At 37.3% G+C, this 20973-nt stretch overlaps 1 protein-coding gene across 4 annotated transcripts in view; it reads left to right on the forward strand.

Annotated features, from left to right (window-relative positions):
* Positions 1 to 20430, forward strand: part of LOC118822283 (Fc receptor-like protein 5) — a 44549-nt gene extending 24119 nt beyond the window's left edge. The window contains exons 7-24 of one of the 4 annotated variants that reach the window (XM_036591224.1): positions 1340 to 1627; positions 3270 to 3557; positions 5200 to 5487; positions 7130 to 7417; positions 9060 to 9347; positions 10990 to 11277; positions 11693 to 11965; positions 12124 to 12225; positions 12400 to 12456; positions 12556 to 12615; positions 15507 to 15569; positions 15742 to 15789; positions 15941 to 15988; positions 16459 to 16521; positions 16697 to 16744; positions 17853 to 17900; positions 18102 to 18151; positions 18316 to 20430. In XM_036591224.1, coding sequence (XP_036447117.1) covers positions 1340 to 1627; positions 3270 to 3557; positions 5200 to 5487; positions 7130 to 7417; positions 9060 to 9347; positions 10990 to 11277; positions 11693 to 11965; positions 12124 to 12225; positions 12400 to 12456; positions 12556 to 12615; positions 15507 to 15569; positions 15742 to 15789; positions 15941 to 15988; positions 16459 to 16521; positions 16697 to 16744; positions 17853 to 17900; positions 18102 to 18112 — 2549 coding nt within the window. In that variant the 3' untranslated portion in view covers positions 18113 to 18151; positions 18316 to 20430. The remainder of the gene's footprint in view (positions 1 to 1339; positions 1628 to 3269; positions 3558 to 5199; positions 5488 to 7129; positions 7418 to 9059; positions 9348 to 10989; positions 11278 to 11692; positions 11966 to 12123; positions 12226 to 12399; positions 12457 to 12555; positions 12616 to 15506; positions 15570 to 15741; positions 15790 to 15940; positions 15989 to 16458; positions 16522 to 16696; positions 16745 to 17852; positions 17901 to 18101; positions 18152 to 18315) is intronic. The other 3 variants (XM_036591225.1, XM_036591227.1, XM_036591228.1) reach the window with 3 other exon arrangements.
* Positions 20431 to 20973: the final 543 nt, after the last annotated feature.

Here is a 20973-nt window from a genome sequence, read left to right on the forward strand (position 1 = left end):
CCAGACAGTTTTGAGGGATTTCACAGCAAGAAATAAGAGTAGGATAACTTGTTGATATAACTTGTTAAATAACTTGAATAATATGTCTTGTTACCACTGTCTACCTGTATCTATCACAGGACTTAGAGCTAAAATTCAGCCTGAACAGCTTTATTAATTTTTGTGTTAACTGTTCTATTGTTAAGTGTTGCTGGTTTCAAGATTTTTTTAACAGACCAGAATTTACCTTTTACCTTTCATAGTCAAGTGCTTTTGTGAACTTTTGAGGTGCAAACTTCATCACACATTTGCCTCGAGCCACACATTTGTTGAGTGGAGTGACAGTGACACTGGTGTGGTGTTGGCGTGTTAGTGTGTGTTGTGCTGGTACAAGTAGATCAGACACAGCAGTGTAACTGGAGTTTATAAACACTGTGTCCACTTACTCTATTGGACAAACCTAGCTTGTTGGTTCCACTTTGTAGATGAAAAGTCAGAGACAATAGCAGCTGATGCTACACAGTTTGTTTTGGTCATCCTCTTGTCCTTCATCAGTGGATGCTGCCCACAGGATGCTTTTGGCTGGATATAGTTGGTTGGTGGACTATGCTCAGTCCAACAGTGACACTGAAGTGTTTAAAAACTCCAGCAGCACTGCTGTGTCTGATCCACTCATAGCCCCACAATACACACTAATACACCACCACCATGGCAGTGGAGTATGCATAAGAAAGTATGCAGAAAAACAGATGGACTACAGTCTGTAACTCTAGAACAACAAAGTGCTCCTATATTGTTACTGGATCTGATAAAATTGACAATGAGTGTAGATACATGGAGGTATATATGTTGGTGTGTTTATATACACTTACTGAGGACTTAGGAACACCTCCTTGTATCTACACTCACTGTTGATTATATCAGCACCACTTAGCATATAGGTGCACTTTGTAGTTCAACAATTACAGACTGTAGTCCATCTCTTTCTCTGCATACTTGGTTAGCCCTCTTTCACTCTTTTTTCAGTGGTGAGGACCCCCCACACGATCACCACAGAGCAGGTATTATTTGGGTGGTGGATCATTCTCAGCACTGCAGTGTCAGTGTGTGTTGGGAGTATGAGTGGATCAGATACAGCAGTATACTATATAATGAACTATGCTAAACAATGGCAAATTTACCTGTCATGTAAAGAGAGTATTAATCTAGTGTCAGTCACAGGTCAACTGTAGAACGTAAGATATAACTGCTTCTGTCTTTTCTTTATCTTAACATTAAGGATTTGTAAAGTAAATGATTAGTTGCTATTATTAATGAAGAAGGTGCTATAAAATAAAGTTTCATTTCTCTCTTTCCACAGACCCACCTCAGCCAAAAGTAATTCTGAGTGTAGGGTGGAGCCGTGTGTTTACTGGTGAAAAAGTGACTTTGATTTGCAAAGTTCCGGACACACCCACAAGCTGGAAATATACATGGCTCAGAAATTCACTGAAGATTTCAGATGATGTTGATACAAGCAACACTGGTAATAGCCTCTCAATCCTTTCTGCGAAACAGAGACACCATGGAAATTACACCTGTGAAACAGAGCTTCAAGACAGACCCCTGTCAAAAGCCTTAAGCACAAAATTTGCATTGTCTGTTCAAGGTAAGATCTCATCAAGAAAATCTCTGATAAAAAGTGCTGTGGCACAGGGCTTCTGTAAAATGAAACATCTATATTTCTTGGAATGTGATGTTTTCAATCCTGGTGGTAACCTCTGGTCCTTTTTAAGTATCATCAGATTTGGCTACTGGTCAGAATTTCCACTCCAATCTATGTTTGGAGCACTAGTAACTACACATTCAAGCTGAAAAATCTTTTACCAGCCTAGAAGTGCTGTCACCAAGAAAGCCATGAGATGCCATTATGATTTGTGCAAACGGTGTCCAGTGTCAGGTTTCCCTCTGTCCAGACAGTTTTGAGGGATTTCACAGCAAGAAATAAGAGTAGGATAACTTGTTGATATAACTTGTTAAATAACTTGAATAAAATGTCTTGTTACCACTGTCTACCTGTATCTATCACAGGACTTAGAGCTAAAATTCAGCCTGAACAGCTTTATTAATTTTTGTGTTAACTGTTCTATTGTTAAGTGTTGCTGGTTTCAAGATTTTTTTAACAGACCAGAATTTACCTTTTACCTTTCATAGTCAAGTGCTTTTGTGAACTTTTGAGGTGCAAACTTCATCACACATTTGCCTCGAGCCACACATTTGTTGAGTGGAGTGACAGTGACACTGGTGTGGTGTTGGCGTGTTAGTGTGTGTTGTGCTGGTACAAGTAGATCAGACACAGCAGTGTAACTGGAGTTTATAAACACTGTGTCCACTTACTCTATTGGACAAACCTAGCTTGTTGGTTCCACTTTGTAGATGAAAAGTCAGAGACAATAGCAGCTGATGCTACACAGTTTGTTTTGGTCATCCTCTTGTCCTTCATCAGTGGATGCTGCCCACAGGATGCTTTTGGCTGGATATAGTTGGTTGGTGGACTATGCTCAGTCCAACAGTGACACTGAAGTGTTTAAAAACTCCAGCAGCACTGCTGTGTCTGATCCACTCATAGCCCCACAATACACACTAATACACCACCACCATGGCAGTGGAGTATGCATAAGAAAGTATGCAGAAAAACAGATGGACTACAGTCTGTAACTCTAGAACAACAAAGTGCTCCTATATTGTTACTGGATCTGATAAAATTGACAATGAGTGTAGATACATGGAGGTATATATGTTGGTGTGTTTATATACACTTACTGAGGACTTAGGAACACCTCCTTGTATCTACACTCACTGTTGATTATATCAGCACCACTTAGCATATAGGTGCACTTTGTAGTTCAACAATTACAGACTGTAGTCCATCTCTTTCTCTGCATACTTGGTTAGCCCTCTTTCACTCTTTTTTCAGTGGTGAGGACCCCCCACACGATCACCACAGAGCAGGTATTATTTGGGTGGTGGATCATTCTCAGCACTGCAGTGTCAGTGTGTGTTGGGAGTATGAGTGGATCAGATACAGCAGTATACTATATAATGAACTATGCTAAACAATGGCAAATTTACCTGTCATGTAAAGAGAGTATTAATCTAGTGTCAGTCACAGGTCAACTGTAGAACGTAAGATATAACTGCTTCTGTCTTTTCTTTATCTTAACATTAAGGATTTGTAAAGTAAATGATTAGTTGCTATTATTAATGAAGAAGGTGCTATAAAATAAAGTTTCATTTCTCTCTTTCCACAGACCCACCTCAGCCAAAAGTAATTCTGAGTGTAGGGTGGAGCCGTGTGTTTACTGGTGAAAAAGTGACTTTGATTTGCAAAGTTCCGGACACACCCACAAGCTGGAAATATACATGGCTCAGAAATTCACTGAAGATTTCAGATGATGTTGATACAAGCAACACTGGTAATAGCCTCTCAATCCTTTCTGCGAAACAGAGACACCATGGAAATTACACCTGTGAAACAGAGCTTCAAGACAGACCCCTGTCAAAAGCCTTAAGCACAAAATTTGCATTGTCTGTTCAAGGTAAGATCTCATCAAGAAAATCTCTGATAAAAAGTGCTGTGGCACAGGGCTTCTGTAAAATGAAACATCTATATTTCTTGGAATGTGATGTTTTCAATCCTGGTGGTAACCTCTGGTCCTTTTTAAGTATCATCAGATTTGGCTACTGGTCAGAATTTCCACTCCAATCTATGTTTGGAGCACTAGTAACTACACATTCAAGCTGAAAAATCTTTTACCAGCCTAGAAGTGCTGTCACCAAGAAAGCCATGAGATGCCATTATGATTTGTGCAAATGGTGTCCAGTGTCAGGTTTCCCTCTGTCCAGACAGTTTTGAGGGATTTCACAGCAAGAAATAAGAGTAGGATAACTTGTTGATATAACTTGTTAAATAACTTGAATAAAATGTCTTGTTACCACTGTCTACCTGTATCTATCACAGGACTTAGAGCTAAAATTCAGCCTGAACAGCTTTATTAATTTTTGTGTTAACTGTTCTATTGTTAAGTGTTGCTGGTTTCAAGATTTTTTTAACAGACCAGAATTTACCTTTTACCTTTCATAGTCAAGTGCTTTTGTGAACTTTTGAGGTGCAAACTTCATCACACATTTGCCTCGAGCCACACATTTGTTGAGTGGAGTGACAGTGACACTGGTGTGGTGTTGGCGTGTTAGTGTGTGTTGTGCTGGTACAAGTAGATCAGACACAGCAGTGTAACTGGAGTTTATAAACACTGTGTCCACTTACTCTATTGGACAAACCTAGCTTGTTGGTTCCACTTTGTAGATGAAAAGTCAGAGACAATAGCAGCTGATGCTACACAGTTTGTTTTGGTCATCCTCTTGTCCTTCATCAGTGGATGCTGCCCACAGGATGCTTTTGGCTAGATATAGTTGGTTGGTGGACTATGCTCAGTCCAACAGTGACACTGAAGTGTTTAAAAACTCCAGCAGCACTGCTGTGTCTGATCCACTCATAGCCCCACAATACACACTAATACACCACCACCATGGCAGTGGAGTATGCATAAGAAAGTATGCAGAAAAACAGATGGACTACAGTCTGTAACTCTAGAACAACAAAGTGCTCCTATATTGTTACTGGATCTGATAAAATTGACAATGAGTGTAGATACATGGAGGTATATATGTTGGTGTGTTTATATACACTTACTGAGGACTTAGGAACACCTCCTTGTATCTACACTCACTGTTGATTATATCAGCACCACTTAGCATATAGGTGCACTTTGTAGTTCAACAATTACAGACTGTAGTCCATCTCTTTCTCTGCATACTTGGTTAGCCCTCTTTCACTCTTTTTTCAGTGGTGAGGACCCCCCACACGATCACCACAGAGCAGGTATTATTTGGGTGGTGGATCATTCTCAGCACTGCAGTGTCAGTGTGTGTTGGGAGTATGAGTGGATCAGATACAGCAGTATACTATATAATGAACTATGCTAAACAATGGCAAATTTACCTGTCATGTAAAGAGAGTATTAATCTAGTGTCAGTCACAGGTCAACTGTAGAACGTAAGATATAACTGCTTCTGTCTTTTCTTTATCTTAACATTAAGGATTTGTAAAGTAAATGATTAGTTGCTATTATTAATGAAGAAGGTGCTATAAAATAAAGTTTCATTTCTCTCTTTCCACAGACCCACCTCAGCCAAAAGTAATTCTGAGTGTAGGGTGGAGCCGTGTGTTTACTGGTGAAAAAGTGACTTTGATTTGCAAAGTTCCGGACACACCCACAAGCTGGAAATATACATGGCTCAGAAATTCACTGAAGATTTCAGATGATGTTGATACAAGCAACACTGGTAATAGCCTCTCAATCCTTTCTGCGAAACAGAGACACCATGGAAATTACACCTGTGAAACAGAGCTTCAAGACAGACCCCTGTCAAAAGCCTTAAGCACAAAATTTGCATTGTCTGTTCAAGGTAAGATCTCATCAAGAAAATCTCTGATAAAAAGTGCTGTGGCACAGGGCTTCTGTAAAATGAAACATCTATATTTCTTGGAATGTGATGTTTTCAATCCTGGTGGTAACCTCTGGTCCTTTTTAAGTATCATCAGATTTGGCTACTGGTCAGAATTTCCACTCCAATCTATGTTTGGAGCACTAGTAACTACACATTCAAGCTGAAAAATCTTTTACCAGCCTAGAAGTGCTGTCACCAAGAAAGCCATGAGATGCCATTATGATTTGTGCAAACGGTGTCCAGTGTCAGGTTTCCCTCTGTCCAGACAGTTTTGAGGGATTTCACAGCAAGAAATAAGAGTAGGATAACTTGTTGATATAACTTGTTAAATAACTTGAATAAAATGTCTTGTTACCACTGTCTACCTGTATCTATCACAGGACTTAGAGCTAAAATTCAGCCTGAACAGCTTTATTAATTTTTGTGTTAACTGTTCTATTGTTAAGTGTTGCTGGTTTCAAGATTTTTTTAACAGACCAGAATTTACCTTTTACCTTTCATAGTCAAGTGCTTTTGTGAACTTTTGAGGTGCAAACTTCATCACACATTTGCCTCGAGCCACACATTTGTTGAGTGGAGTGACAGTGACACTGGTGTGGTGTTGGCGTGTTAGTGTGTGTTGTGCTGGTACAAGTAGATCAGACACAGCAGTGTAACTGGAGTTTATAAACACTGTGTCCACTTACTCTATTGGACAAACCTAGCTTGTTGGTTCCACTTTGTAGATGAAAAGTCAGAGACAATAGCAGCTGATGCTACACAGTTTGTTTTGGTCATCCTCTTGTCCTTCATCAGTGGATGCTGCCCACAGGATGCTTTTGGCTGGATATAGTTGGTTGGTGGACTATGCTCAGTCCAACAGTGACACTGAAGTGTTTAAAAACTCCAGCAGCACTGCTGTGTCTGATCCACTCATAGCCCCACAATACACACTAATACACCACCACCATGGCAGTGGAGTATGCATAAGAAAGTATGCAGAAAAACAGATGGACTACAGTCTGTAACTCTAGAACAACAAAGTGCTCCTATATTGTTACTGGATCTGATAAAATTGACAATGAGTGTAGATACATGGAGGTATATATGTTGGTGTGTTTATATACACTTACTGAGGACTTAGGAACACCTCCTTGTATCTACACTCACTGTTGATTATATCAGCACCACTTAGCATATAGGTGCACTTTGTAGTTCAACAATTACAGACTGTAGTCCGTCTCTTTCTCTGCATACTTTGTTAGCCCTCTTTCACTCTTTTTTCAGTGGTGAGGACCCCCCACACGATCACCACAGAGCAGGTATTATTTGGGTGGTGGATCATTCTCAGCACTGCAGTGTCAGTGTGTGTTGGGAGTATGAGTGGATCAGATACAGCAGTATACTATATAATGAACTATGCTAAACAATGGCAAATTTACCTGTCATGTAAAGAGAGTATTAATCTAGTGTCGGTCACAGGTCAACTGTAGAACGTAAGATATAACTGCTTCTGTCTTTTCTTTATCTTAACATTAAGGATTTGTAAAGTAAATGATTAGTTGCTATTATTAATGAAGAAGGTGCTATAAAATAAAGTTTCATTTCTCTCTTTCCACAGACCCACCTCAGCCAAAAGTAATTCTGAGTGTAGGGTGGAGCCGTGTGTTTACTGGTGAAAAAGTGACTTTGATTTGCAAAGTTCCGGACACACCCACAAGCTGGAAATATACATGGCTCAGAAATTCACTGAAGATTTCAGATGATGTTGATACAAGCAACACTGGTAATAGCCTCTCAATCCTTTCTGCGAAACAGAGACACCATGGAAATTACACCTGTGAAACAGAGCTTCAAGACAGACCCCTGTCAAAAGCCTTAAGCACAAAATTTGCATTGTCTGTTCAAGGTAAGATCTCATCAAGAAAATCTCTGATAAAAAGTGCTGTGGCACAGGGCTTCTGTAAAATGAAACATCTATATTTCTTGGAATGTGATGTTTTCAATCCTGGTGGTAACCTCTGGTCCTTTTTAAGTATCATCAGATTTGGCTACTGGTCAGAATTTCCACTCCAATCTATGTTTGGAGCACTAGTAACTACACATTCAAGCTGAAAAATCTTTTACCAGCCTAGAAGTGCTGTCACCAAGAAAGCCATGAGATGCCATTATGATTTGTGCAAACGGTGTCCAGTGTCAGGTTTCCCTCTGTCCAGACAGTTTTGAGGGATTTCACAGCAAGAAATAAGAGTAGGATAACTTGTTGATATAACTTGTTAAATAACTTGAATAAAATGTCTTGTTACCACTGTCTACCTGTATCTATCACAGGACTTAGAGCTAAAATTCAGCCTGAACAGCTTTATTAATTTTTGTGTTAACTGTTCTATTGTTAAGTGTTGCTGGTTTCAAGATTTTTTTAACAGACCAGAATTTACCTTTTACCTTTCATAGTCAAGTGCTTTTGTGAACTTTTGAGGTGCAAACTTCATCACACATTTGCCTCGAGCCACACATTTGTTGAGTGGAGTGACAGTGACACTGGTGTGGTGTTGGCGTGTTAGTGTGTGTTGTGCTGGTACAAGTAGATCAGACACAGCAGTGTAACTGGAGTTTATAAACACTGTGTCCACTTACTCTATTGGACAAACCTAGCTTGTTGGTTCCACTTTGTAGATGAAAAGTCAGAGACAATAGCAGCTGATGCTACACAGTTTGTTTTGGTCATCCTCTTGTCCTTCATCAGTGGATGCTGCCCACAGGATGCTTTTGGCTGGATATAGTTGGTTGGTGGACTATGCTCAGTCCAACAGTGACACTGAAGTGTTTAAAAACTCCAGCAGCACTGCTGTGTCTGATCCACTCATAGCCCCACAATACACACTAATACACCACCACCATGGCAGTGGAGTATGCATAAGAAAGTATGCAGAAAAACAGATGGACTACAGTCTGTAACTCTAGAACAACAAAGTGCTCCTATATTGTTACTGGATCTGATAAAATTGACAATGAGTGTAGATCCATGGAGGTATATATGTTGGTGTGTTTATATACACTTACTGAGGACTTAGGAACACCTCCTTGTATCTACACTCACTGTTGATTATATCAGCACCACTTAGCATATAGGTGCACTTTGTAGTTCAACAATTACAGACTGTAGTCCATCTCTTTCTCTGCATACTTGGTTAGCCCTCTTTCACTCTTTTTTCAGTGGTGAGGACCCCCCACACGATCACCACAGAGCAGGTATTATTTGGGTGGTGGATCATTCTCAGCACTGCAGTGTCAGTGTGTGTTGGGAGTATGAGTGGATCAGATACAGCAGTATACTATATAATGAACTATGCTAAACAATGGCAAATTTACCTGTCATGTAAAGAGAGTATTAATCTAGTGTCAGTCACAGGTCAACTGTAGAACGTAAGATATAACTGCTTCTGTCTTTTCTTTATCTTAACATTAAGGATTTGTAAAGTAAATGATTAGTTGCTATTATTAATGAAGAAGGTGCTATAAAATAAAGTTTCATTTCTCTCTTTCCACAGACCCACCTCAGCCAAAAGTAATTCTGAGTGTAGGGTGGAGCCGTGTGTTTACTGGTGAAAAAGTGACTTTGATTTGCAAAGTTCCGGACACACCCACAAGCTGGAAATATACATGGCTCAGAAATTCACTGAAGATTTCAGATGATGTTGATACAAGCAACACTGGTAATAGCCTCTCAATCCTTTCTGCGAAACAGAGACACCATGGAAATTACACCTGTGAAACAGAGCTTCAAGACAGACCCCTGTCAAAAGCCTTAAGCACAAAATTTGCATTGTCTGTTCAAGGTAAGATCTCATCAAGAAAATCTCTGATAAAAAGTGCTGTGGCACAGGGCTTCTGTAAAATGAAACATCTATATTTCTTGGAATGTGATGTTTTCAATCCTGGTGGTAACCTCTGGTCCTTTTTAAGTATCATCAGATTTGGCTACTGGTCAGAATTTCCACTCCAATCTATGTTTGGAGCACTAGTAACTACACATTCAAGCTGAAAAATCTTTTACCAGCCTAGAAGTACTGTCACCAAGAAAGCCATGAGATGCCATTATGATTTGTGCAAACGGTGTCCAGTGTCAGGTTTCCCTCTGTCCAGACAGTTTTGAGGGATTTCACAGTAAGAAATAAGAGTAGGATAACTTGTTGATATAACTTGTTAAATAACTTGAATAATATGTCTTGTTACCACTGTCTACCTGTATCTATCACAGGACTTAGAGCTAAAATTCAGCCTGAACAGCTTTATTAATTTTTGTGTTAACTGTTCTATTGTTAAGTGTTGCTGGTTTCAAGATTTTTTTAACAGACCAGAATTTACCTTTTACCTTTCATAGTCAAGTGCTTTTGTGAACTTTTGAGGTGCAAACTTCATCACACATTTGCCTCGAGCCACACGTTTGTTGAGTGGAGTGACAGTGACACTGGTGTGGTGTTGGCGTGTTAGTGTGTGTTGTGCTGGTACAAGTAGATCAGACACAGCAGTGTAACTGGAGTTTATAAACACTGTGTTCACTTACTCTATTGGACAAACCTAGCTTGTTGGTTCCACTTTGTAGATGAAAAGTCAGAGACAATAGCAGCTGATGCTACACAGTTTGTTTTGGTCATCCTCTTGTCCTTCATCAGTGGATGCTGCCCACAGGATGCTTTTGGCTAGATATAGTTGGTTGGTGGACTATGCTCAGTCCAACAGTGACACTGAAGTGTTTAAAAACTCCAGCAGCACTGCTGTGTCTGATCCACTCATAGCCCCACAATACACACTAATACACCACCACCATGGCAGTGGAGTATGCATAAGAAAGTATGCAGAAAAACAGATGGACTACAGTCTGTAACTCTAGAACAACAAAGTGCTCCTATATTGTTACTGGATCTGATAAAATTGACAATGAGTGTAGATACATGGAGGTATATATGTTGGTGTGTTTATATACACTTACTGAGGACTTAGGAACACCTCCTTGTATCTACACTCACTGTTGATTATATCAGCACCACTTAGCATATAGGTGCACTTTGTAGTTCAACAATTACAGACTGTAGTCCATCTCTTTCTCTGCATACTTGGTTAGCCCTCTTTCACTCTTTTTTCAGTGGTGAGGACCCCCCACACGATCACCACAGAGCAGGTATTATTTGGGTGGTGGATCATTCTCAGCACTGCAGTGTCAGTGTGTGTTGGGAGTATGAGTGGATCAGATACAGCAGTATACTATATAATGAACTATGCTAAACAATGGCAAATTTACCTGTCATGTAAAGAGAGTATTAATCTAGTGTCAGTCACAGGTCAACTGTAGAACGTAAGATATAACTGCTTCTGTCTTTTCTTTATCTTAACATTAAGGATTTGTAAAGTAAATGATTAGTTGCTATTATTAATGAAGAAGGTGCTATAAAATAAAGTTTCATTTCTCTCTTTCCACAGACCCACCTCAGCCAAAAGTAATTCTGAGTGTAGGGTGGAGCCGTGTGTTTACTGGTGAAAAAGTGACTTTGATTTGCAAAGTTCCGGACACACCCACAAGCTGGAAATATACATGGCTCAGAAATTCACTGAAGATTTCAGATGATGTTGATACAAGCAACACTGGTAATAGCCTCTCAATCCTTTCTGCGAAACAGAGACACCATGGAAATTACACCTGTGAAACAGAGCTTCAAGACAGACCCCTGTCAAAAGCCTTAAGCACAAAATTTGCATTGTCTGTTCAAGGTAAGATCTCATCAAGAAAATCTCTGATAAAAAGTGCTGTGGCACAGGGCTTCTGTAAAATGAAACATCTATATTTCTTGGAATGTGATGTTTTCAATCCTGGTGGTAACCTCTGGTCCTTTTTAAGTATCATCAGATTTGGCTACTGGTCAGAATTTCCACTCCAATCTATGTTTGGAGCACTAGTAACTACACATTCAAGCTGAAAAATCTGTTTTCAAAGTTTACAAATAACAATAATCAAGCTCACGGGTAAATTTTCAACAGGTACTTAGTAATTATTTCTTCATGTTGCATTATTTTATTGTTGTATTTTTTCATTGTGTGTTGTTTTGATCGTTTTATTACTGGTTGAATGTTGTTGATCTTCTCACTGTAATTTTTTAATTCTTAAACTTTTTTTATGTATTTTTAGCCCGTCCACCAGCTTCGCTTACTTTGGAGACTAGCTGGTCTGACATCATGTCTGTGGACACACTGACTCTAAAATGTGAAATCAAAGATGGCACACTTGAATGGAACTACACCTGGTACAAAGATGGTTTGTTTGAGCAAACCATCCTTGAGGAGACATACAGTGTGAAGGCCACAGAAGAGACTTTCAAGAGTGAATACAAATGCAGGGGCAACAGGACAGTGCGGCCACTATACTCTTCCTTCAGTGAGGGCTTCAAAGCTAATAATATTGGTGAGTCACAAATTAATATTTCAGATTATACATTCTTGTAACAAATGCACAACCAACACCTGGGTGTTCTTTTATTATAAAGGTTATTGACAGTTACTAGTATGCTAACCAAAAAATCTGATGATAACTTAAAATTCTTATTTATTTATTTATTTAAGTTCTAAAACGAAAGGTCCTGCTTGCCATCTCTGGCTGTGTTGTCTGCAGTATCATCTTGCTAATCATTGGGTGCATAGTTTTGAGATTTACCCGCAAACCAGGTAAGGACAGGAAATATAATAATTTTTCAAAATGTTTTAAGTCCCAAACACTGGACCCTTTGTGCAGTCTGAATCTTGAAATAACATAGTTTCAAACCTGCTTAAAAAACATTAGTTTCTGTATTTTTCATCTTTCAATAGTTATTCCTGAAAAAATGTTTTTTTAATTACTAGAAAAACAGGAGATGGTGAAGGAAGACTTGTTTTTTTCCATGACAGACTCAAAAACACGTAGGTTTCATAGGTTTTGTTATTCCTTCAGGCTTCCATATATTTTGTATCTCATGTCCCATTTTTTTATTTATAAGAGCTCTGCATCTTTTCTTACAGAAACTACTTCACCCTTACAGGAATATCTCACAGAAATTGGACCTCCACTTGACAAGGAAGGTGCTGTATAGTAACAGTGCTTTAAAGTAGGGTGTTCATAGTCAGAAATTTAATAATATCAATGTAGCATTTTTTGTGAAACTGAAATTCTTGAAAAATGAAATAAGGCATTTATAGCATCAGGTCCACGACAAAAGTGTCTGGCGCTGTGCATCACATTTGTGCTAACAGAAGTAGATTTGTGTTTCTGTTTTGCAGTTTGTATGTGTAATGTAGCAGTTTGTGACTATTCGTGGCATTTTGTCAGCTGTTATCACAGAGTGTCTGTCATAGGAATCCTGCAATTATAAAACTCAAAAATACAAAGGTTGTGTCCTAAAACTCATATTACTATACTGTGTGTAATGTACTAATGAATGGGCTTCTATCGAAGGATATACTTTTTATGACATACTATTTAGTATGGTTGTTACTGATCAAATCTGATCTGTATGCAACTCTGTATGCAAGGGACAAGGCCAAAAACCAATACTGGTTGGCCGTGATCGTTGGGCCCTCAAGAAGTACTGCATTAAAAACAGGCACAATTCCATAGTGAAAATTGCTGCATGGGCTTGGGAACACTTTTGACAACCACTGTCTGTGAACACAGTTTGTCGTTGCATCCACAAGTGCAAGTTAAAAATCTGCAAAGAAGAAACCATATATTAACAGGATCCCTGCCTTCTCTGGGCCCAAGCTCATTTAAAATGGACTGAGGTGAAGTGTCCTGTGCTCCGACCCGTTAAAAAATGTAAGTAATTTTTGGAAATCATGGACGCTGCATCCTCCGGCCTAAAGAGGAGAGGGACCATCTGGATTATTATTAGCGCAGAGTTCAAAAGCCAGCATCCATGATGGTATAGGGGTGCATTAGTGCACATGGCATAGGTGACTTGCACATCTGTGAGGACATCATTAATGCTGAGCGAAACAGATTTTGGAGCAACATATGCTGCCATCTCAATGATGTCTTTTTCAGGAAAGTCCTTGCTTATTTCAGCAAGACGATGCCAAACCTAATCATGTAAGATGTTTTCACAAAGCAGTAGCATTAGACTAGTTACCTTTGCTCTATAAAACCTGGCCATCAGTAAAGTACAAAATAATAATAATAATAATAATAATAATAATAATAATAATAAAACAACAAAACAACAATTATAATAATAATAAAGCAACAGCTTGAAAAGCATACAGTTAATATGTTAAACACTAACTTATGGAGCTATTGACATTTTCATAAAGCAACTACTATATGTTCTATATTTTAAATTTACAATGGGCAAATAACAGTCTGAATATGTATAATTGAGGTATGGAGAGATGTATACATCTTGTTTTCTATCATCAAAGTCAAAGTCATAATGCAACAACGACTTACTAAATTTGCTACCATTTTAGAGTGATTTTTTAGTACATCAAATCCAGTCATCAGAAGTTCATCCTTGTACTTAGCAACATGACCTGACTCAACACCCAGATCTGGTAACATTGGTTACATTACCAATCACTTAGTCTACACAGAGAGTGAGTGTCTTTTGGAAATTCTGTAAAAATGAACATGTATTTTTCAGTTCTGTAATCAGAAGATTTGTACCTATAATGATGGACACACTTTAACAACTAGTAACTGTAATACTACAAACTGTGCCAAATTAAATATATACAGATCTGCAGCCATAGTAACAGATGGGGTCGCTTTTTTCAAGTAGAAAATAGAGGGAGCACAAGAACCAAGAGTCTCAAACGTTAAAAACTTGTCTTGTCCGTGAGAAATGTGATACACTTTTGTTTTTTGAAATTACATGCAAGTCGCAAAATAAGAAAAAAAGTACTTCAGGAAAAAGGAGTCAAATGGGCAAAAAAGAGTTTGCAGTGGCAGAGCTCCATCTAGTGGGCAATCTGAGTACAACAAGAGCAATAAAGAAAAAAGAAAGGTAAAAGGAGTAGAGAAATACATTGTGTGTAACAGCATAAATCCAAAGTTTCATACAGATATGCAGTTACTTGCAGATATAAAAACAATATTGTGGCAGACAAATGTTTTGAAATAATTTTAATTTAGTAGTCTTGTGCCACTTTAAAAGTTTAATCGGTCAGAGGCTGTAAAAAATTGCTGTAAAAAGCACTGTGTTGCACAATTTGCCACTGTGTGTTTGTTTTTCTTCCAAGAAAAAAAACCCTGGACATCATAGCTTCCTGTAGTAGTCATACACAGTTACAGTAGCCATACACAGTTACAGTACAAGCAGACTGTGTTTCTCTAAGCCTGCTATGTGAGATATGGTAACATGTAATTGCAGAGGATATGGCTTAATGACAGGAAATAGGAATGTGTGGAATTCTAAATGAGGACAACTACATCACTCAGTTTCCATCAGGCAGAATTTCAATCAAAGCATTGGAGAATTGGAAACTGGATATGTCTTTACTGAATTTTGCCATTCCCAGTGACTTCCATAGTTTCATTATTGCGTGACATGTCTTAGCTCTAAGTGTAAACCATTAGAAATCAGGAGATATTACTGTCATTGTATAGCATTCAAATGTAATTATATAATTAATTTCATAGTTGGTTAAAAAATAAATTACAATTTCCAAAAAAGTTGGGACACTGTGCAGAATGTAAATAAAAATAGAATGCAATGATATGCAAATCATGTAAACCTTAAAACGTTTTAAAAAAATTTGCAAATATTTTACAAAATATCCATAATGCTTTGTAATTGAAAGGTGACAATCACGTTGTGGCCAGATAATTTGATAAAATATCCTATAAATAAATATTAAACTGTACTTTATGTATGTATCTTTCAGACCTCCTTGTTGTTGATAAAGTGCTTTCTACTTGCTCCCTTTTCATTAAAACATTTATTGTCCAAATTTGTCTTTCCATTATTTTAATTCAGAACGTGATGAGAGCACAGCAATACTTAATGAGGCAACACCTATCATTGAGGATCAGATTAAAGGTAAGACAACTTCATGTGGAGATGCAGTGGCAGCCTACTCTGATTAATGCAGGCTTCTTTTATGTAAACAGTAGCTAAATGATTTACCTTAAATAAAAACAGTTCCTTAGTGTGGATTGTACACACTTCAGAATGTTATACATTTTTACTCTTCTTTTTCATTTGCTCCAAGAAGAGGGACTTCCATCTAAAGAGGCTGGAGGCTTTACATCTTTCAAAGGTATTTATTTGCAATACATATTTTAATACAATATTTGCAATTACCATTATGCAGAGTCTATAAATGCAATAGATCTTTGTCATTTTTAATACGCCAAGTACAGGCGTACAATATAAGAACTGATACAAATTCCTTTTTTTACCAAATCAAGTTGAGAAATCACCACTGAAAGAGAAGGATGGATTACAGTCTCTTAAAGGTAAATTTTCTTTTACAATTATTATTTTACATTGCTGTAAGAATGTCATAAAAAGTGAACTAACAGTCATAATTTGTTTAATCCCTTAAATGACTGGAGGAAGGAATGTTATGTCAACAGCATAAAACTAAAGATTCATACAGATTGTCTAGTAGATGGATTGTTCTTTAGAGCAGCTTTACTGAGGACCTCAGTTCATGACACCTGTGCCTCTCTGATGATGTGAGGCCTTTTATGATGACCTGCCTTGCTTTTTTTTAACTCTGATGAAGGGCATTTTGGTACCAAAACATCAGTATGTTTGATTCATTTGTGCTACTTAGAATAAACCTTACATCAATTGTTCCAGCATGATCTTACGTATTTTTTGAGTGCATCTCATTTAAAGGTCATTTGGAGCACCTTTTCACTCTGCTTACTTCCTTATCACTGTATTTTAACATTTGTTCCTCCATTATATTTTAATTTAGAACGTGATGAGAGTACAGCATTACTTAATGAGGCAGTACCTGCAGTTGATGATCAGATTAATGGTAAGACATTTTTATTTGTTTTATTTATATGCATGTAGGTTTCATTTATAGAAACAATGGTTAACAGATTTAGCTTAAATCTTGATATAAAGTAATGACAGTTTCTTAGCAAATGTAAATGTCACACACTTTTGAAAGATTTAAGTGCTAACCCTTCTTTTTCATTTACTTCAAGTAGAGGTCTCTCCACCTAAAGAGACTGGAGGTTTTACATCCTTCAAAGGTATTTATTTGCATTTAATATTTTAATTATAGATTTACTTAGATTATCTCCTACTTAATTGTAAGGCAGAAAAGACATATTAATGGAAATGAATTACTTCCAGTCCAATAACATATTTTCCAATGGAAATTCCATGGAGAGAGAGAGAGAGAGAGAGAGAGAGAGAGAGAAGGGGAGAAAATAGTTCATGGAAAAACTTCCACTACTCCTCATTCCACTGTGTCATTACTACACATTTCCTTACAAATTATTAGTCAGCAACAAGAAGGAGAAACATGGCTCTGTGAAGAAAGATGCTTTAAAATGTGATTTGAAGAATGAAATGGAAAGCATGTCACAAAAGCTCTGCAGACATATTGATTTCTCCAAAGATTTACCTTATCAACTAATTAACCCCTTAAATGGCCAGGGCCCATTGGCAGGCCCAAACCTTTATTACCCATTTACACACTTCTGTAGTCTAAGAATGATCCAGCTAGTTTGCATTGAATTCCCTGTAGTTACTGAACAGTAACCCTTAGTATGTAATATGCCTGGGATTTTATGGGGTTAACCCCCCCTAGATATCACAAGAGGGTATGTGTAATAGGACTTCAGTGAAGCAATGACACTACAGGTTAGACATTCTACAGGATCACATTTAAGAAACACAACACTAGACAACCTGCATACTACAGAGAAAAGTAGTATTGAATGTAAACAAGAACCAATGGACCTGAATGTGTACATGAATGAAGACACTGAGCCAGGTATAAGAAGACTTTTGTATTAAATTCAGGATGATACAAGTAACTAGTGCAGTTGAAAGTGGATGCTGTTTTGGATAGGCAGAAGATAAACTTTAGCAAACAATTCTCAAGTAAAGAATGCAATACTGTCTTATGTAAAAACATCTGACTACTCTTATAGGCTGTGCCTTTGACCAACTATGTTCGACAGTTTTAGACAATACAAATAGTTCACTCTCTTTGAATGTACTGCATGTTGACTCATCTCCATTGAAACATGAAGCTTTACCATCTTCTGAAATCATGCATATGATGCTACTTTACACTGCTATGTTATACAAATTAGAATTTATAACCAATTCTTCTTTTCTTTCTTCAAGCTGACATATCACCATCACCCGAAAGTAATGGCTTATCTTCTTATAATGGTACACATTTAATATTATTTTACTATTTAGAACAAGTATAGTGGAACTTAAGAAAAACAATACAATACAAATACAATAAATACAATACAATAAAACTACAAGAAAAACAAACAAAAAATCTGTTAGGCTGTTTAGTCTATTGTGCTCAATTCCAACATTTTTGCATAACATGCTTACCAACTCTTATTTTCTCTCACTAAGTTGAGACATAACCATTGACAGAGAAAATGGCTTAACATTTTAAAGTCAAGGTAAGTTAATTTAAAGTAACACTTATTACAATAAGTAGTGATTTTACCTATGTCAGTGTTTATTTAACCATTTTCAATCCCCTTCTTGAGGAAGCCCAGTTTTATTTGTAGTTATCATCCAGCACTTGGTTTGGCTAATCAATGCTTCATTATGTTTAATCAAGAGTGCTAGTGATGGAATTGTACAATCCCCTGTGATTGGCTGGGGGCATCAAGGAGGCATCTGGAACCATCTAGAACTTTGTTCTTCAAATTAGCTGAAGACTGAAGAGGCCAAATGTTTGTTCAACTTTTTGATTGGTGCTGTAATTAAACCTGATTAAATAGCGGTTCAGGTACAAGGCATTTAAGGTGCTTTCTTGGGTCTTTGTATTCACAACAAAATAAATATAGTAAGAACTATTGCAGTTACTTGGAATTGACATGCAACTACAATATAATTTAATTATGCTTTGGTCTCTCGTCAGTAAAAAGCAAAAGAAATCCTTATGATACATACTAAGTAAGATTTGAGTATTAAATTTGGGGTTAACAGGCTTGGGGTCAGGAGGTACTCTTTGTGTCATTTTGGGGGCATGTGGCAGCATTGATGCAATGCAGTTACTGATAGAAGTAGCATTTTCTGGGGTGGAAAAGTAGCAATGATTCAATTTCAGATCATTTGTGCTAAAGTCTCTACACATCATAAAGAATAGCTTTGAATTTGGTATAATGGAGTTTGGTAGTAACTGTTAAAGTGAATAGTAGCAAATTATACCAAAATCTCACAATGGTCTTCAGCAAAAAGACTGTTGCCCAGATTATGCTACGAGGAGGTTTCATCTAAAACAAAGCATCACTGACATTTCCTAGGTGTAGAACACCTCTGGAAAAGCCTGCCCTACACAGCATAGTAATAAAGAGATTAATTTGCTTTGGGTTCTTGTTTAAAAACTCAGATGATAAGGCATATGTATCTGCTTGTTCCTTTGTCACTTTCCCTACCCTTAAGATTTTATCTCAATCCAGCTCCTAAGCATCATGAGCCATGATTACCCGAATTTCCTTGATTACCTGATTTTGATGTGCTGGTAGAAGGTATATTGCTCAAATGAAAATCGCCTAGGAGCGTCCATTCAACTCATAATAGTATTATACCCGTCTTGAGGGAGATTATACAAAGTAGTTGATTTATAAAGCATATTGCAAAGGACATGATGAAGTAAATGTGACATTTTGCTTTGTAAATGTGCAATACTGGTTATAATAATGCGATATTGAGAAATAATCTGGCAACACTCAAAGTGGCCATTAGTGCTATCATTTGCACATTACCTTTAAGCTATCTTGGTGTTTGTTTCAAAGAGAAACGTAGATGAAAGCAAAAATCAGAGTTGGATAGGATCAGTGTAGTAGAAGGTATGCACAAGGCCAGTGATCTTCAATGTACTATAGTTCTTTTCTTTTTTTCAAAAAAGTCAATTTTAATTATTTACAATCACCAGTGTTTTCTTTGTATGCAGGGGTGATTTTATGTGTGCATGTTTAATTTGTTTGCTCAGTGCTATGTCCTGTCTTTGGTCAGCACAAAATACATGCCTGGTTATTTTAATTTAGAATTCTATAATATTTACTAGCTTGTTATATTGAACAGTAGCCTCATTTGTCATAATTCACAGTCGAGTAAGAACTTATGTTATCATGAAAATTGTAACATTATGTATACATTTATATTGTTTTTTAGATTTGTCTGTTCCTCCTTTCACCTTTGCTTGTATTTATGATTAGAGTGCATGTGTGGAAAATTTTGCATGGTATGAAATTGTCTTTGCAGGGTTCTTAGTGCCAGACATATTATGTACCAAATCAAGATAATCTAATGCAGACGAACTAATCAACAAACATAAACCTTGGCAAGCAATGCTTTGTTTCTATGCAAAAAAAATATATATATAATTCATTTCACTTTTCAGCAGTCTAAAGCAATTGTAGACATATTTTCTCTTAAAAGTAAATGTTCTAGAAAGGGTTCTTTGCATATAAAAACCAACTTTTGATACCCCAAACTTTTTAAAAATTGAACGACCCTTCACACAATGTAAAGGTTCTTAAGAAGCCTTAAATTTGTAAAGAACCTTTGTATTATGTAACTGTTCTTCAAGCCTTTAAACATGGTTCTCCAGATATCCGAAAGTACTTATTCTATGGCGCTGTGCAAGGAACCCTTTGTTGCACTTTTTTGTGTTGTTGCCTACTCACAGTTCATAATTGCTTGGTTTGATTTGTTGTTTTTTTTGCCACCTTCACTATGTGTTTTGATGTACTTGTGCAGCAATTTGAGCAGTCGTTAAAAATAAACAATATTTTTTTTATGTCAACTATCTGTTTTTTCTTTCTTGTATTTGCATTTATATGAAATAGACCATATAAATGTCTGGTATTATTATTATTATTATTATTATTATTATTATTATTATTATTATTGAAATAACAATAATTGTGAGTCTTCAGTAGGGCACCTTCATCATTTATGATCTTCCTCAGCTAAGATCTCTTGAAAGAGCTAATAATTGATATGAATAAAAGCTCTGGTTCCCCACAGTGCATCTGCTTCAGTTTACCAACATGGATCTTCATTCTTGGCATCACTGCATTCAAACACCCCCTCCACCCCCTCCACCCTCCAGCTCTTGGAGAAATAAAACTGCACACTCAACACACTGCAGCAGAACAGATTAACTGCCCTGCAATGAGCCAAGCATCAGGGAAATGTAACAAATCAAGGGGCTTTCTCACACCCCTGTGCGCCTATGTTTTTAAGGGGCAATTCTTAACCACCTTGA

Source organism: Colossoma macropomum, unplaced genomic scaffold (genome assembly GCF_904425465.1).
Source record: "Colossoma macropomum unplaced genomic scaffold, Colossoma_macropomum, whole genome shotgun sequence".
Classification (NCBI taxonomy): Eukaryota; Metazoa; Chordata; class Actinopteri; order Characiformes; family Serrasalmidae; genus Colossoma; species Colossoma macropomum.